General features: G+C 36.4%; 1 protein-coding gene across 3 annotated transcripts in view; it reads right to left on the reverse strand.

The window, feature by feature from the left end:
• DPY19L1 (dpy-19 like C-mannosyltransferase 1) overlaps positions 1–12,819 on the reverse strand; it is a 100,299-nt gene that overhangs the window by 12,849 nt on the left and 74,631 nt on the right. For all 3 annotated transcript variants that reach the window (XM_045062871.1, XM_045062870.1, XM_045062869.1), the window contains 4 exons: positions 9,297–9,398; positions 4,831–4,902; positions 2,591–2,640; positions 159–183 (listed from right to left, as the gene is read on the reverse strand). In XM_045062871.1, coding sequence (XP_044918806.1) covers positions 159–183; positions 2,591–2,640; positions 4,831–4,902; positions 9,297–9,398 — 249 coding nt within the window. The remainder of the gene's footprint in view (positions 1–158; positions 184–2,590; positions 2,641–4,830; positions 4,903–9,296; positions 9,399–12,819) is intronic.

The raw sequence follows: 12,819 nt of genomic DNA on the forward strand, positions 1-12,819 counted from the left end.
ATGGTTGTGTTTGTAATAGTCTCATAAAAACATATACAGACCTATTCTGAAGATGATTAATGACAATTACCAATACCTAGAAACTGGAACTAGAAAGAAAAGTCCAAATATACACAAACATTAAAATAAAGAACGTTTTAGTAATATTGAGTCTTTACCTCTCCGTGATCAAACTGGTGTTTCCTGAAATGGAGTAAGAAATACTACTATTGAATCATTACTGAAGCACTTATTTCAATCATTTGCATTATTATCTCAGAAATACGAGAGTTGTAAGTTGCATATACAATATTCCAAGGACACATATATGTAAATAAAAATAACAATTATAAACTGAAACTGATGTCACAATCTTTTAAAGGACATTTGATTTTTTTCTAAAGGACAATGTTGCATACCCTGAACATTTGACTACAAGGACAATTACTAGGCCAACAAAAGGCACACTACGGTCTATCAGATACCTCCCTGGGGATATTCTGGCAAACAGAGAATGCTGTGAAGGGAAGCCTGAAGCCTTCAGACTTCTATACCCTTGCTTTTCACCACCAGTGGTCTCTGAGCTCCCCCATAAACTGTAGCTGCTACACAGATCATTCAGGAAACCACACATAAAAAGATGTTTTCAGCAGGGGCTTTGGAATATACAAATAGCCACAAAATTCCCCCTTTAGTTTTGCTTGACAGTTTTAATTTCCTGAGAAAATAAATATGCTTTAAGGCCTATATGCCCTCCTACAACCCCCTGTGACCCCACACCCCCTCTCCCCACCATCCCATTTCTATGATCATCACAGTGATGACAGCAATATTTTCAAAATGGGAATCTAGTCATGCCAATCCTTACTTAAAACCCTCCAATGTATTCCTTTTGTAATTAGAATAAACTCCCGAATCCTCACTATGCTTCACATGGTCTTCCTACTTCTCATTCTTGAAACTCATCATCTACCACATTTCCTCTCAGTCACCATGCCCCAATCACACTAGACTAATCTTACTCTGTCAAACATTAGGGAGACACCCATATTCAGTGCCCCTCTTGATAATCACTCCTACTCCATTTCCCTGTTTTATCTCCTCAAAAGTGTTCATTCACTGGTTTCTTGATTACCAACTATCTCTCCCTACTAAAACCGACCCCTCAGGACTACAGGGCACAAACCCATCCATCCTCAATCCCATTGAGCACTGATGGCACTGGAGATCCAGCAATAAATAAGATAAGAAAATACCTGTCTCCTCACAGAGCTTACACAAACTCAAGGGAGACTAGCAAAAAGCAAATGAGCATATGTCACATGGTGCTAAGTACTGTGGAGAGAAAGGAAACAGGGCAAAAGATGCCAGGAGTGTGGGTAACCGGGAAGGTGTATGTCAAAACATGGGGTCACCAACTGAGGGACACAAGAGCAAGACCTGAAGGAGAGAGTTTGAGACTGAGCATCCCTCAGGCAGACAGAAAGTGCAGAGCCCCATAGTGAGAAGGTCCTTAATGGGCTAACTACAAAGACACCATGACTAGAGAAGAGAGAGGTAGGGGGAGAACTGTGGAGCCACAGCAGACAGGCAGTGTACAGTGTTCAAGTGTGAATGGTGATGAATGCTGAGAGAGAAGATAGCATTGTGATGATGGAGAATAATAAGCAAGGAGACAAGGAATCTCCTCAGAAGTGATGGTCAGGAAAGGCTTCTTGAAGGAGGTGACATTTACACAAGAATTAAAGGAGTTGGCCACATAGAGGGCCAGGCTGTGGGGAGCAGAGGGCGAAGTGATGACCTTAGGGTACGACCAGGGCAAAACTACAGAGGCAGGAAACAGCCGCCATGGCTAAAGAGCAGAAAGGAGGTCCATGGGACATGAGTGCAGTGGAAAAGAGGAAAATGAGAATTTCTTTTTCTCTCAGTTGTCTCTTCGTGTCTTTCACTCATTTTTCTAATTGGGTTTTAGCATTTTTCCTATTAATTTGTAGAACTCCTTTATGTATGCTAGTCATTAGTCCTCTGTCATATACTGTGAGTATTTCCTCCATTTTTCTTCTTCTTTGAACAATGTTCACAGTATCTTATCAAACGAAAATATTTATCTGGCCAATCTTTTTTAATCTTTCCTTCTAGCTCACAGGTTTTATGTCATACTTAACGCAGTCTCTAATCCTAAAATTCTAAAAATAATCTCTTGGTTAATATTGAAGTTTTATGTTGTTCCTACATTTAAATATTTGCTACATCTGGAATTTATTCCGTGTAAAACATAAAGTATGGAATTAGTTTTATATTTCCCTCCTCTTCTCTCAAAAGACAGCCCATTGGTCCTAAAACATTTTTTGTTCCCTACTACTGAAGCACAAAGTTGTATCCTTCACGTATAGATTACGAGTAGGCCCACAGTCAGATTGTGCAGATGGAATCTGAAGTATGAATAAGTGATATTCTGAGCTCTGCACTGAGAAGCGATAATGAGAAAAGCAAAGACGAGGAATGACAATCAAAAACACTAGTTATCAAATGCTGAGTGTGCAACATCAACTATAAAAATACAGTGTAAATATCTACTTACTAATGTCAAATGATTAAATAGCATATTTACCTTATATGTGTCTGTTGTTTAGTTAAGACACCCCACATATCACTAATAATCTGCAAATAGATTTTTTAACACTTTAGAAGAGCTGTGTTGGGAAAAACAAAATTTCAACTAAAGTATCTTTTAAACTTTCAAACATCTACTTAAAAATGTAAGAAGTATGGAGATAAGAAATAATCTGGGAAATAATTATAACACCAAACTCTTCCATTTATACAGTACTTGGTCATCTCTAATATCCAACAACCCTGTTCAGGTAGATTGCATTACCCTCATTTTGTAAATGAGCAAACAGACTCAGACAGATTAGATGATCTCCCAGAAGGTGAAAAAACTAGAAAGCATTGCGAAGCCCTGAAACCCGACCTTCTGGCTTCCAATTCACATTCAGTAAATTACACCATGCCAAGGTTGTTGGCAATGCCTCTCCTCAATCATATATACACATATCTGGACAATGAGCTTGGAGACTAATAAGTACAACTAACCCAACACTGAGTTTGCATATTTAGCAGCAACTGGAAGGTCATCGAATCTGAATCCTATCCCCAGGGTGGGTGTCCTCTATGACACTACTCACAGGTTTTCAACCACCTCTTGGAAGAACCACCTCTTGGAAGAACCACCCAACTGCTGCTTGAATTTGTAATACTTTCCTAGTCTCCAGATTTATTCTGGTCAAAAATCCTCCCCATTAGAATTGGCGATGATTCTAAGAAGCCAAAATGAGTATACTCTTATTTCCAAGTGGCAGGCTTTTAAATATTTGAAAATAATTATCCTTTTCCCCTTTTGAATCCTTCTTCTATCAAACATCTGAGCTTTTTTTTTTTTTTAACCTGTTTTAACTGTTTTCATCATCTCTAGCCATCCAGGCTGCTGTCTTTTTAATGCATTCTGAATTGCCGACATCGGTATTCTTTGATTACCTACGGGGTGCACAAGCACATAAAGTATGCAAAAGTGCAAAGGAAGTACAGAAGCCAGCATAGAGCAGAAACTGATTGGCAATAAACTCATTAGATTTGAAAAGCTTGTGAGACTTCAAAGCTGAACACGACACAACACCCAGTAAGGCAGGAAAGGTGCCGAGTCTGATTCTTGCTCTTCCCTTGCTTTTTAATGGACACAATGTGAGTCTGGTAACAACCTCTCTCATCTTCTAAAGGTGCATCTGTCAAAATGGGGATAATAATATCCCCGACAGGGCTGTCAAATAAGCAGGTACAATAACACATGGGATATGTTTGGGGAGAGTACAAATATATAATGTGAACAGTAATTACAGCACAGAATATTCTACAAATACATAACACTGTGTTGACACAGAGATCAGTAACTACAACTCAGAAAACCTTTAGGGTCCATCATCTGTTATCTTGATTACAGATTAATCTTTATTCATTCTCTTAAAACACTTGCAGTTCCAGAATTTGCCACATGTTAAAAGAAAAAAGAGAATATCATACCTGTTTTTTGCTAAAAACTGGAACTTCCCTGACCTGATTCAAATCTGGGCTTAGAATTTCATTATCAAAGCCAAGCTGGGAATCTAACGATCATATCAATGTTGGTAATACATTATTAATATTCTATTTTCTTGATCAATAATAATAAACTCGATCCAGGACTTTGTGAGCAATGCACAGATGACTTAGAATGGCATATTTTAAATATTTTAGTGAAATATTACATAAAGCTAAAAGTCAGTAATAATTTACAAAGACAAAAATAACTGTATCTGGGTCAATATGGTCTCTTTGATCATGTCTTTCAAAAATACATGACTATCAAAACTCGAACTATCCTTTTCCTATGTCTATTTTATGCTGGTAGACAGTAGAATATTTTTAAGGCTTGTAAATGTTCATCAAGGGCTAGAAGTGAGAAAATACAGAATATGTTTCAACAGATTCATATAAAACATTGTGTCATTAACATATAACTTAAGATACTTAACTACTGCATAGAAACAAGAAAGTCTTTTATTTTAAGAAAGAGCTCTTGAAGGGTACTTGGATAGCTCAGTCAGATGAGCATCGGACTCTTGGCTTTGGCTCAGGTCATGATCTCAGAGTCATGCAATCTAGCCTTGCAACTGGCCCCGCACTCAGGGGGAGTCTGCTTGAGATTCTCTCTCCCTCTGCCCCTCCCCCTCCAGCCCACTCTCTCTCCAAAATAGATAAATTAATAAAAAAGGAAAAAGAAAAAGAGTTCTTAGGAAATAGATGTGATAGACCTACCTTTTTAACGATTGCAATAAACACAACCAGAACAACTGGAAGCAACAATGTCTTTGTATACCTCAGTGGAGTCTGAAATCCAGAGATGCTTTGTTAGAGGAAAATATTATTTTCAGACAAAATTTCATTTCCAATAATGAAAAAAATGAATTTTAAAAAGTGTAAACAGAGTCCAATATACCCAGTGACTTGAGTCCCATCATAAAAATGAAGATGAATTTCCATAAAAACAAACTTCCCCAAAATGTTGAGTTGAAAACACAAATACAGTCCCCAAACACTTGTAAGTATAAAATGTGATGGGACTGGAAAGATTATTGTTCCTTCTTTGTACACTACTTTTCTAACTAGAGAATTCAACTTAATATTCACCTAAGGTCAGCAGAACTCCTTTAAATGGCATGAGCTTTTCCTGTACATTTGGTGGGGGGTAAAAATCTTAACCATCGTTCCAAGACACACACACACGCACATACTAATGACCCATGTTTACAAGAGAAATAAAAATATTTTTACCTTTCCTTAAAACTACAGGAACATTTAATAACAAACCCCACAACTGCAATCCTATATATTTTACAATCATTTGAAGTCATAGTCTTAAACAACTCTAGGTTTGAAATTTCTAAATTGCAATTGATTTTCTTACCACCAACATTTACCCTCACAAAAATAATCCTGTATCATTGAGTTAAATAATGTACACTTTCCCAAATGTGTTTATCAAGAGACATCTAGGTTCAACATATTAAAAACACTGCTACATTTTAATAATATAAAATATAAGTAGTATTTTCTGATTTTCCCTCTCATTAGTCCACTTTTCTTGTTTGTTATCCCATATTACACAAGTAATTTTGATAATTTATTAGCCCCCAAATGTGTACTTCACTGAAGTCTCATTGAAAGGAGACTTTTTTATGTTTTTATTTTACTATTTACCTTTATAAACATTTGCACAATACTTACACTTTTAAAATATATTTATTTCCATTTTGTAAATTTTTAATTGTCTTAACCTCATAAAAATCATATAACCAAAAGTATTTTATTATTCAAAAATTTAGACATTTGCTAATAACAACTAACAATAAATGTAAGAAAAGTTGTGAGATTCAGGTGTTTACCTTAAAAAGGCAATGTATCAAAATTGCATTTAAAGTATTTAACAAAATTTAACAAAGAACTCAAACAATTTTAAAATTATATTCCAAAACTTTGTTTTTAAAATATTTTTTAATATTTTTCTTAAAATGAAAAAATCAGATTAGCATCAAACTTTGACAGCAACACTTAGACCAGAAGATGGTGGAGTAATTTATTTAAGACAGTCAGGGAAAAACACATGAGCCAAAGATTTTGTATCTAGCCAGCCATTCACATATAAAAGCCACTGATAAAATATTTGAACATGTGAAAACTCAGGGATTATGGATCCTATGGCCCTTCCTGAGGAATCCACTGGAGAGTAATCTTCACACAATCAAGAAATAGGCATGAGAGGCTTCTTTCCCAGAACATGCAGCATTAAAAACACCAACCTACAGAACTGTGTCAAAGGCAGGGATACAAAGGTGATAGAACAGCATGAGTGGTTACATGTCCAGATAATGAAGGTGCAGTGGGAGTCCTACAGTGGGGTCAGAGGGGAGAAGTAAAATAACTTCACTGGTAACTATATGGGAAGTAAAATATTGTCACTGATTATAGTATTTCAATAAATTAGAAATAGGGGGATAAGAAGTGACTGAGTTCAGTGTAACTCTCAGTAGGAAACCAACAGAAGGGACTCGAGTTAGTATATAAAAGAATTAATATAAAGGAAATAAAGTACACAATTTCCTCAATTCCAAAAGGTCCGTCAGGGAGAGTATAGGCACATGGACAAATACAAAGGAAACAAACCACACAGGGAAAAGAGTAGGCGTGTGTGTACATGTGTGTGAGCTTTAGAATTATTAAGTTCCTTTTCCACGAATTTCTTTGTTTTATTCTAAGCATAAAAGTTATACATGCTCATTGTAAAAATTTAAAAATGCAGAAAAAATAAAGATGACAACCAGTTTTGCATTTTAATTGGTTGTCAAAATTTCTTCCCCAATGAGTTTTCTGTTCATATCCTTCCCCCATTTCTGCATATGTGTGTGAGTGAGGATGTATTTTTGGTGGTGGAGAAGGGTAGAGTCCTTGGTAATTTTTACTGATTTGGACAATCTCCTATACTCACTACATTAATCCCTAGTTTCATTTGTTATATTTATGGCAAGAGTCATCCCAGTTAGTCATTTGCTTTTTAATTTTTATAATATTTAATGTACAGATGTTTTAAGTTACATGCAGTCAAATCTATTAATCATTCTCATATGTGCTTTGAACAGCTATTTGCTCATTAAAAAATGAAGCTAATACTCATTGAAATGTCTCTCAAATTTATTTTTCAGGCTTCATTTAATTTTGACACATTAATTAACTGAATTGAGGTTTATTGCATAATGTGACACAAGGCTTTAACCTAACTCCTCACCCCAAATCCCATTTTTCAAATATTTATGAAATAATGCATTTTTAACTGTTTATCTGTGCTTCTCTCTTCATTTCATATCAAGTACATACACATAACACAGTTAAGTACATACACATGGGGCTATCCAAGCATTGTCTATTTTTGGCCATAAAAATGTTCCTTAATATTGCTGTACTTTAAATAGTGTTGCTCACCATTTCTATATCTAGAAAGGAAAGATCCCCCTCTTTGTTTTTACTCAGTCAGTTAAACATCTGACTGCTGATCTCAGCTCAGGTCAACCTTAGGGTCATAAATTCAAGCAGAATACAATTAAAATATGACTACTGCCTAAAATTTCAAAGATGCAAACTGCAAAAAATTTAATCATTAACTCTCTAATCAAAAACCACTGTTAAAGGTTTGCTCTCTTATACCTTATTCTATACATGTTAATTATAGGCAAATAAGGGCATACCACTTGTTCATTCCATGATACAAGTCTTTCCATATGAGTATAATAGCATGACAGACTCTTCCTTTCTCCCAGTGTTTGGGCATATCATACAATGGATGCCTTCTCGGGACGGGCACCACACTGTCTCTACAGCACAGCCCTGGGAGGATACCTACAGAGATGTGGAATACCAGGCTGCAAACAGCTTTGTTATTTTCTTCAAAATAACTGAAGTCACGCTATGCCTCAATAAACAATTTCTTCTATCACCTCACCGATGCTGCATACTCTCAGGTTAGAGTGGCGTGAATATCCTCAATAATGCCCAAGGACTTCCGCCATATCCTCCTGCTCTACCGAGGTTTACCCTCTACTTCCTTTACCACTTGCTTGAAGGAGTCTTGATTTTCTGTGAACATGCATTTGAATGTCTCACAAGACACTCTTCTTTAGTTTCTTCTGGCGGGCTCGATACTATCATTCATACACTATATATTAGCCATTATGTGTCAAAATTTGCCAGAACCTGGGAATGAAGACTGACAGATCACTGGAGCAAACAGTACATCTGCAGGACATGCTCAATTCAGAATGTCTGGTTGGTAAGAGTGTGCAGTGGGGTACACTATCATTCCCTGGTCTGTAACTCAGGACACAGACGTAGCCACCTAGCAGGATCAGGGGAACTAGAGTATTGTTTGTGTGTGTGTGCAAGAAATACACACACAGAGCTGTGAAGGAAACTGTCTCATAGATAATGAAATATCATAATAAATTGGGGCCACATGGGTGGTGTTAAAAAAGACACACACATCTATATATCTCTATCTATAGGTATATCTGTAACTATATATACATATATATATACATGTTTGTTGAACCAAGCCAGCTCACTGATCACTACAACATATTTTATACAAAATATCATTAAAATGTCAAAATCCTTCTCTACATATCTCATTTGGTTCTCACAGTATCTTTTTGCAGCATACCACTAGGAACTAGTAAGCCATGACAGAAGAACAAACGAGAGTTGCTTGTCCAAGAACCTCAAGTACTCTTGCAGACTTCCATCTCACAACCCCCCACGCTACTCTCTGCTTTCTTTTTAAACATCTGAATACAGTTTTAGAAAGAAAAACACTGTTGGAATGAAAAAGTTGTACTCAATGATATTTCAGAGCAATGAGATTATTCAAATCAACAACCACAGAGTGCATGGAAATGTGAGAGCTCGAGAGCAGCATCCCTGAAACGAGGCTACTTGAAATGCCTCCGTGTTTACTCATCCAAAACACTATTGCTAGTCTGAAGGCATGCTTCTCAATTATCAAAATGAGAAAAGGCCATACTAACAGTAGTAGGAATGTCCTCCTCCACGCCATCATTTTCCTTTCCTGCCCACTGAGGTAAGAGCACAGAGGAGAGTCTGAGATAAGAGGAGCGCCCTTTATGAAAAATGAATGGACCAAAACCTGAGGAAGGAAAATGGAAATTGCATCTTACCTCCTTTTCCATAAAGTCAAACTCTGCTGCACAGGTATACAATAAAGTATCAAAATCCTTGTAACTGAAGAATTTTGATGTTAATAAGTTGCCAATATGAGCCTAGGAAGGAATAACGTGGGGTACCATTAGACTATGCCATATATTGTAGTAAAGCACTTTAATCTTCATAGTATTTAAAAACAGCTTTCACTATATCACAGAGCTCGCTGTTCCCATGCCAGACTTGCTTCTGTTAAAGCACTGCAACTTCATGGTTCCCCTTCTCTTGCTGGCAAATGATAGCTCTAGCAACGCCCGCCTTCCACGATCCATCACCAGCAGACCAAAGGCTTTTTATCCCTGGGTTTTCCCTGCTCAGTGTGCTGAGCCTGAGAAAATACACTGTACAACACCTCCTTTTCCTGAACCTACCTACCAGGGGGAGCAGGCTTGGTAACACACGCAGACCTCTGTCAATCCTAAGGGACAGAGTGCAATAGAGTGAAAGAAAAGAAAACATTAATATCGATTTCTGAAAAGGGGATTAAGGGATGCCTGGGTGACTCAGTCAGTTAATTCAAGCCCCACCCACACTGGGCACCCTGCTGGGCATGGAGCCCACTTAAAAAAAAAAAAAAAGGCCCACTTTCCCTTTGAAAGAAGTAGAAAATGGGCAGGCTTTGGAAAAACATCCACCTTTAAATAATGATCAGTTCTATGTGTGATTCTTTACATGCTACCCAGTGCTCTCCCGTACATCATCTCATCTACTTCCCATAAAAAGTCATGTGAGGAAAGTAGGATTATTTGCAATTACCAAATGAGAAAGCATTTACCAAATTTTCAATTCATTATTGTCTAAAAAAACAAGAACAAAAAAAAAAAAAGGAGGGAAATTACATAAAACAAACATAGCTGAAATCCTAAATGATATGTACATGAAGCAGGAAAGGACTGGAGAGAGTAGGAACTAAGGGATGGTGGGAATGTGCTAAAGAATTCCAAAATACTTTATTTTGTTGGGGAAATGTATGCTGATAAGTTTAAGAAATCAAAAGGGAGAATATACAGTGCCTTGGACTATGAAAAACAATCTGAGGGGTTTGAAGTGGCGGGGGGGGGGTTGGGGTACCAGGTGGTGGATATTATAGAGGGCACGGATTACATGGAGCACTGGGTGTGGTGAAAAAATAATGAATACGGTTTTTCTGAAAATAAATAAATTAAAAAAATAAAAAATAAAAAAAAAAAGGGAGAATATACAGTGCCTTAAATAGCATAAGAAAACCATCCAAACAAAAGGAGAAAGAATCAAAAAAGCAAGTAAAATAGTTGGAAACTCTAAAACAAAATGGAAGAAATAAGTCACAATACAATGGCTGCCATATATGTAAAGACCTTAATTTCACAAATTAAAGGACAGTTGCTCAAACTGGATTTCAGGGAAAAAATTCAAATTTTATATTGTCTGCAAGACACATGTTTAAAACAAAAGTATGTAGAAAGGTTGAAAATGGAAGAGGACAACAACATAAGATAAAATTGAACCAAAGAAATCTAGTTTAGCAATCGTTAACATCTCACAAAACTGAATTCAAGCAAAAAATAAATGAAAAGAGACAACAAATGACATTCTATACTCATAAAGTGAAGAGCAAAGACAGGTCATATGTATGATGAACATATCTGCAGTTCACAGTATAGATTCAAAGGGTATAAAGAGCTGAAAATACTGTAGGAAGTAGGATAGGTTGATCGTGGTCACTGAAAATGTTAAATATTTCCCTTTAAAATAGAAAAGGCAGATGACTGTTAATATAACACCTGAATACTATTATTAATATGCTCATGGAAAACACAAACTTCACAAAGAGAGGATGCATATTACCTTTGAACATAAGTAAAATGTTTTTTAAAAGTTCATATACCATACCACAATACATTTCAAAGAATCAATATAATACAAATTATTTTTTTTCTAATCATAAATGCAATAACATTGTAAGATGACTAGAAATGGCTTTGAAAATCTTTTTGGCTAGAAACCAAATAACATAAAACTTAATAACCTTCAGACTAAAAAGAAAATCTCAAAATAGTTAATTTGTAAGACACAGAAAAAATATTACTAATATGGATATTTATAGCTCTAAATGCATTTATCAGAAAATAAAAGAGGTTGAAAACAAAAGAGCCAAGCACTTTCCCTTGAACATTAGAAAAAGCTACAGAACAAGCACAGAGACATAAGAAACAAGGATGACACAATTTGGTGACAAAGAGCAATTCAGCAAAACCAGAAGACTCAAAAAATCAAAAAAGGGTGGTACTTTGAGAATATGAATATAGTAAATAGAAAGCAGGAAAAACAGCACACACACACACAAAAACCCCTCAAAAACCAGCTCCTTATAGGAGACTAACACATCTTGATTCTGAATCCAAATAAGGAAGATAATAAAAGAATGTAAAAGACCATTTCACATATATGCAAAAATTTTAATAGGAATTTTCACTAAGTGAAACCTACAACAATTTTTTTAAAAAAACATGATCCATTTGATGACATATATGAAATAGGTAAGTTTCCTCTAAAGACATAAACAACCAATAACTTCCTAAAGGAAGTGGATTTGTAGTAGAGAATTTTCTAATGAAGAAAACTCCAGGCCCTGAAGGCTTCACTGTCAAATTCTACCAACCACTGTAGGAAGAAATAGCATCACCTCTATACAAATTCTCTTTGAAATAGGAGATTGGGTGTGCTTGGGTGGCCCAGTTAGTTGAGCAACCAACTCTTTTTTTTTTTTTTTTAAGATTTTATTTATTTATTTGACAGACAGAGATCACAAGAAGGCAGAGAGGCAGGCAGAGAGAGAGGAAGGGAAGCAGGCTCCCTCTCGAGCAGAGAGAGAGCCCGATGTGGGGCTCGATCCCAGAACCCTGGGATCATGACCTGAGTCAAAGGCAGAGGCTTTAGCATTTAGCCACCAAGGTGCCCCCCAACTGCTGATTTTAGCTCCAGTCATGACCCTGACCCTAATCCTAACCCTATCCCTATGAGTTAACCCTAAGTCATGAGATGGAGCCCATGTCTGGCTTCACACTCAGTGGGGAGTCTCCTTGAGATTCTCTCCCTCTGCCCCTCCCCTGCCCTGCATGCACTCACACACATGCGTGTTCTCTCTCTAAAATAAGTAAATTAATTTTTTTAAATAGAAATAGGAGATTGAACACTTCCCAAGAATTTAAGGAAGCTAACATTACCTTGAAACCAAAGCCAGACAAAAACATTATAAGAAAATAAAATGACATACTAATAACCTCCCTTATATAAAAATCCTTAAAAATATTAACCAATCCAACAATCTATAGAAAGAATAATATATTGTGAGCAAGTGAGGTTATCCGAGAAATACAAAGATCAACACTCAAGAATCAATGAAAATGGGGACTTTACTTCCTAATGGCAAAGGTAGAAACTGACAAGTCCCCTCCCCCAATAACACCTATAAAATTAGAAAAAAACTGTCAAAAATAA

The sequence above is a fragment of the Mustela putorius genome, unplaced genomic scaffold (assembly GCF_011764305.1).
Source record: "Mustela putorius furo isolate JIRA1106 unplaced genomic scaffold, ASM1176430v1.1 tig00003845_pilon_pilon_pilon, whole genome shotgun sequence".
Taxonomy (NCBI): Eukaryota; Metazoa; Chordata; class Mammalia; order Carnivora; family Mustelidae; genus Mustela; species Mustela putorius.